The sequence below is a fragment of the Cicer arietinum genome, unplaced genomic scaffold (genome assembly GCF_000331145.2).
Source record: "Cicer arietinum cultivar CDC Frontier isolate Library 1 unplaced genomic scaffold, Cicar.CDCFrontier_v2.0 Ca_scaffold_3597_v2.0, whole genome shotgun sequence".
Lineage (NCBI taxonomy): Eukaryota > Viridiplantae > Streptophyta > Magnoliopsida > Fabales > Fabaceae > Cicer > Cicer arietinum.
The window spans coordinates 1-6,145 of NW_027337246.1; the positions used below are offsets into that span (position 1 = coordinate 1).

The 6,145-nt window shown below is 33.9% G+C and overlaps 1 protein-coding gene across 1 annotated transcript; it reads right to left on the minus strand.

The window, feature by feature from the left end:
• Positions 1–3,574: 3,574 nt before the first annotated feature.
• On the minus strand, positions 3,575–4,264 carry LOC105851478 (transcription termination factor MTEF18, mitochondrial-like). The gene has a single exon (XM_012712402.3). It carries the CDS (start codon positions 4,247–4,249, stop codon positions 3,590–3,592), a length of 660 nt encoding a protein of 219 aa, XP_012567856.1. The 5' UTR covers positions 4,250–4,264; the 3' UTR covers positions 3,575–3,589.
• Between the last annotated feature and the right edge of the window lie 1,881 nt (positions 4,265–6,145).

Consider the following 6,145-nt stretch of genomic DNA (forward strand, 5'->3'; position numbering starts at 1 on the left):
ATTTGCCATCTGGTAGATACAGTAATCTTCTGCTTTCATGTAACAATAAATTCAAAATTGAAGTGAATATGAGCACATTCTTTATTCTTAGGACAAATGTGCAGTACTTTAACAACCATAATTATTTATTTAAATCCTCAAGGCTCAAGCAAAATTTATGTTTCATTAAGAAATTATACCGAAAAACTTGCTTGGAAATTTCCATTCTAGCTGATAACAAATTAATGAATATGATAAACATGCATGGATTCTGTTAAACAATAGTTAGTTAAGTAGTTGATATAGTTAGTTATATTAACTAGTTATATAAATTTTGTACTATTTTAATGTAATTGAATAATTCTCTCATTATTTAATATACTTTTATCTCATTTTATGATTACTATCTTGAATTGTATTATGATATCAAAACAATAATTATTCAACTACTTTCTTTCTCAATTTTTTCTTGAGAAAATTTTCATGGAAAGTTAATTAATTTATCTTTTCTTTCTTATTTGATTCTTGAACAATTTTTTCATTTTCTTTTTTTTCCCTATCAAATTTCAAGTTAGAATTGTCTCATCATAATGACGATGATGAAAAAAAAACCGTAAGACAATGGATATTAAGGGCAAAGTGTTTGCCAACAAAATGTATGTCAAAAGAAACATACAAAAAATCATTATTTCCTCTTCTTTTTCCCTTCTTTCTCCCTTCAAAACTCATTTCTTCAACATTTCAAAAGTGGGACATTCTTGTCATATCTATCTGAAATTATTGACAAGGAACTTCTATATGAAATTATTGGCAAAATCGCAGCTGCAACATATTTGCTAAATATTTTAGAAGTCCAAATTCAATCAAAGTTATTCATGTCTGGTGAGATCAAATTTGTAAACCTGCAAAACTAAGCACACAACAACAAAGCCAAATTTGTCATCACTTTTTAACAATGTGCAATAGCTAGACTTTTTTTTTTGAAATCTTGAAGTTATTTTTTTATATATTGTGTAAGTCTTCCAGAACTGTAGTTCAAAGGAATAACTTGGTTGGAGAATGTATATGCAAAAAAAACTATGTAAATATGGAAGATATAGTGAAAGATGTATGTTGACAACGTATTAAATGGAATATAAGGAGTAGTGGTGTGTGATTAGAAGTTCGCTCTCAATCGTGCAATAAGGTCACCTATACACTACAAGAAAAACTGTTATTACCTACGGCAAATTTTATCTTTACCCACGAACTGTCCATAGGTAACGTCAAATTACCCACGGATTACCCACAGACACGAGTTCCTAGGTAAATCGCTCGTAGGAAAATATTTACCGACGGACAAGCTGTGGGACACACTTACTTAGGGATTGTCCGTGGGTAATATGACCCACTGAGTCTCCGTGGGTAACGTTACTCATAGATTTTCCGTAGATAAAATAGTAGATAGTTATCGACGGAAACGCCGTAAGTTACATTACCCACGGATCATCCGTGACAAAATCTATTATTTTATATTTGATAATGATAATTTTATCCATGAATTGTCCGTGGGTAATGAAAAAATGATTTTAATTCTATTTTTGTTTTTTTACAGTTTCCTGTATTTTTTAATATATATTTAAAATTAATTGTAAGCATATTAAACATCATTGGCAAAACAAAGTGAAATATTATGTAAATAGTGTTTTCAAATTACACCTCCTGACTGCCACAAGTTTCAAAATAAGGGCAACTTGCACTACCATAAGTTTCAAAATACACATTCTCACTACCATAACTTACACATTGTCACTACCATAAGTTTCAAAATACACATAACCATAAGTTTTTCAAAATACACATAACCAAAATACACATTGTCACTACCATAAGTTTCAAAGTACTACTATACGAAACTAACAATGAAATAAGTACTACTCATCGCCGTCATCATCGTTAGACTCATCCTCGTCATAATCTGGATGACGACGACGACGGGATGACTCAGCCTGTATGGAAGCAACACTTTTTGCCAATGTTGCTAGCTGTATCTGGAGCTCTTTAGTGCGTTGCTCATCCTCTTGTCGACGTTGCTCTGCTTTCCTTAGCTCCTCCCGCGCCTCTCGTCCAAAACATCGAATCCATGAACTTTTCTGGAAGCAAATACTTCCATAAATAAATTTGATAAAAAGCACAATCCCTGAATAGAGAAGCTCCCCATCCAAATACTCAAGCTGCAAATTGAAAATAAGATATTAAGGAACAAAATAGCAGCAAAATGACAATGCTTCCTAGGTGACATAAGAAAATCTCCACAAAAACAACTGACAAGAATAGGATTTGGCTGGGCTCCTTCAACTGCAGGGTTTACTACTCTAGAGAGTAGAGAGTAAAGTGCACAGTTACAAATCTAACCAAGGGTTGATTTTGTAATAAAAATACTTGCATTTATACAACAAATAACAAAATTGTTATAACTAATTATTAATTGTCCAATCAATATTCATAACTCTGCCACTCTTTAGAGAGGCTAAAACCATAAGAATAAGATCAGTAACACATACAAAAAATAAAACCCCCTTGGGAGCAGTCTCTGTCATAGAACAGTAAAGCATGACAATATAAATTGATTACAAGACCCAAACAGATAACACTCACCTTACTAGTGGCATGAAAGAAGAGGAAAATAATTAAAAATGCACCGTGTCAACTACTGCCAAGTTTTCGAGTAAGATCATAAGCTTAGATAATGTAACTTCAATACCATACAAATTATTTATTAGAGCTGATCCCACCAGAAACCGTCTCATACATTTATTTATTTTCACTTGCTCCTGCACTTCATAAGCAAGTCCAGCTCCTATTCTACTATATTAACTATATTTCATTCAACCATCTTAATTTTTATTCTTTGTTTGAAAGTCGCATTCAATATATCAATATACTAGATATTAATAATAAACTGTATTTTAGTCAATAAGATAATCTGCAATTTCATAAATAAAATATATAGTCAACGGAAAGAATACTAACATTCAAAAGAACTTAATCATCAAAATTAATGAAATCATTACAGGAAAAGTTGTATGATGTGAGGTACATAATATGGTCTGAGCAGTAGTTTCATTCTACTGTAAGAACACTATAAACCTCTAATTAAAGCAAGTCTCAAATGAAATTGTAATGATAATATTTTATCATTACCTTTGAGTCTACCTCTCACAGGCTCAAGAATCCCATTCTACAAGCATTACAAAATGAAAACAATTCAATAACAGCTTTCCTGACTGGATTTATCAGACATCTTCTAATGTAAAATGTTTCCCTCTGCATTTTAATTTGTTTAATTTCCAAAATGAAGAAAAGTAAACAAAAATTAGTAAATAACCTAAGTTGATGTATTGTAACCGCTTCCAATACTTCCATGACCTTGGTGTAACAAGGTATAGACCTTGGAACAAAATAATAATGGAGAGACAATATCAACAACAGAAAATAAGCATGCAACAAAGACAGCCTATTTATTTGAAAGCATTCCATATCTTTAAAAATAAATGCAAGGTTTAGCAAGGCATATATATTAAGATAAATAGACAAATCTCAACAAAACTTGATATAATAGAAAGAACTGTTATTTCTTATCTTTATTTGATAAACTTGTTATACTTTGCCAAATGGCTGGACCTTCAGGATGCACATTCACAAAGTATTTTACAAACCGTTTTTCATTAGATGAAACTATGCTACTCAAGTTTAACTCAGGATTTATTGCATTCCTCGTCTTCAACCACTCATACATTGAAAATCTTGCAGTAATTTTGTCCAAATCATGGCAAAAGTATGTCGGGTATCCCAAAAGACATTCTATTGGGTAACCTAAAACATTTATTAAGAAATCAATCTTCTTTTGAATTAAAGTTCTCTTCAGATTTAGAATCACAGGAACTCGCTTTATCATTTCAACCACTCTGTTATAATCCAAACCAGCTTCTACCAGGCAATCGAATCTCTCTTGTAACTGATCACCTCTCCCTTTAAACACCTTCACCGCTTCTTCCATCTCCTCAGAGTTCTCAAGATACCCCAATTTCAACAAGAAAGTTGTTTTCTCCAAATAACAACGCGGGTCATCATAGTAGTCCCTTCTAGTCCCCTTCTGTTCCGGTTTTGAAGCCAATCTAATAAACTCTAGTGGATCATCCTTTATGATTTGGCATAATTCAGCTTTTCCGATTCCTAACTCCTTGCAAACAGTTTTATGACCTTTTATATGTTTGCTCAGAACATGCATGTACTTAGACAACTCTAACTTAAACCCTATAACAACTCACTTCACTTGATTGTAACAAAAACATAAATGAAAATACAAAATTAGTCACCTAATAGCAATTTAAACAAATATATACACTATTAAGTAACATGAACAGATAATGCAACAGAGATTGGTTCAGAGATTGTAAACATGAACAACAACCAAGTAACAGAGATTGGTTCAGCAGTAAACAGAGATTGAACATGAACAACAACCTAATATCCTAATTAACAGAAAACTGCAACTAACTGCCATAACAGAAAACTGCAACTAACTTTTCTAAAGCTATGAGCAACTCTAACTTAAACCCTATAACAACTCACTTCACTTGATTGTAACAAAAACAGCAAGTAATTCAATATCAGATAGCAGTGAAAAATCACAATACACGTTGCATTCATCTTCCATTAATGAAACATAGTTTGAATATGGAAGAATCAGATAGCAGCTAGTAAACGTAATAATCAAAACAACCTCAAATTCAGATTTTCTAAAAAATATATGATGGAGATCGAGATGGAACAAGAACTAACACATGCTAGAAATCAACAGTTAAACATGAACACAGTACCTAACTATCCTAATTGAACATGAACAGCAATCAAGTTAGGGTTTTCAATACAAATTGGGGCTTTTTCAGTAAGACTTGATTTCAGTAAAAATTGATTTCAGAAAATGAAAAGATATTAAAGGAAGATAACTTACCTTAAGAGATAGCGATCATCACGGCGGAGCGAAGCAGGGATGCGGAGGGTTCGGACAAGAAGAAGGAGCGAAGCGAAGCAGCTCGAACTTGGGATGCGGAGGAACGAGACGGGCTTTGGGATGCGGAGGAACGAGACGGACTTTGGGATGCGGAGGAGCTTAGGGCTCATACGATTCGGACAAGAAGAAGGGAGGGAAGAAGGGCTCTCATTCGATTCGTACAAGAACAAGGGAGATTCGGACAAGAAGAAGGGAGGGAAGAAGGGCTCTCATTCGATTCGTACAAGAACAAGGGAGATTCGGACAAGAAGAAGGGAGGGAAGAAGGGCTCTCATTCGATTCGTAAAAATTGATTTCAGAAGTAGGGTTCGGACAATTGATTTCAGTAAAAATTAAAGGAAGATAACTTACCTTAAGAGATAGCGATCATCAAGGCGGAGCGAAGCAGGGATGCGGAGGGTTCGGACAAGAAGAAGGGAAGAAGGGCTTTGGGATGCGGAGGAGCGAGCGAAGCAGCTCGACGGAGAAGGACTTTGGGATGCTGATGAGCGAAGCAGCTCGAACGAGAAACCCAGCTCCCTAACCTAATGCGGCACCGGGTTCGGACAAGAAGAAGGGAAGAAGGGCTTAGGGCTCATACAATTTCTGGGTATTGGTTTACCTTATCGAAAGAGAAAGTTGATACCTTTAAGAAATGGGGTTGGTCTGATCAAGATGAAGGCAGCCTCATTCTATGTTAACATCCATTTGATAAAATTAATTTAGTGATGACCTTTTGGGTCAATCAGTTGGGGACCTTTTTTTAAAAAAATTAAACAGAATTTTTTTATAAAAAATAGACATTACCTACGGATAAGCTGTAGGAAAAATAATACGAAATTTTTTGGGAAAATTTAAGTTAGGATTGTATCTTTTTTCATTACCCACGGATTTTTTTAATTTTACCCACGGAATTACCGTGGTAATTAATTAAAAAAAAAAACAAATTTATTTTATACAACAATACACACGGTTTTTCCGTGGGTAACAATTAATTTAACCACGGATTACGATCCGTGGCTAATTTTCCGTAGGTATACAAATGTTTTCTTGTAGTGTATAACACGGCTCTCCCACTTGAGTAACCTTAGCCTCATGCAGGTCATGCTATTCAATTATATTGGAAAAATG

Coding starts and splice junctions, on each gene's coding strand:
- LOC105851478 (XM_012712402.3), bottom strand. CDS start 4,249: ATGCATGTTCTGAGCAAACATATAAAAGGTCATAAAACTGTTTGCAAG.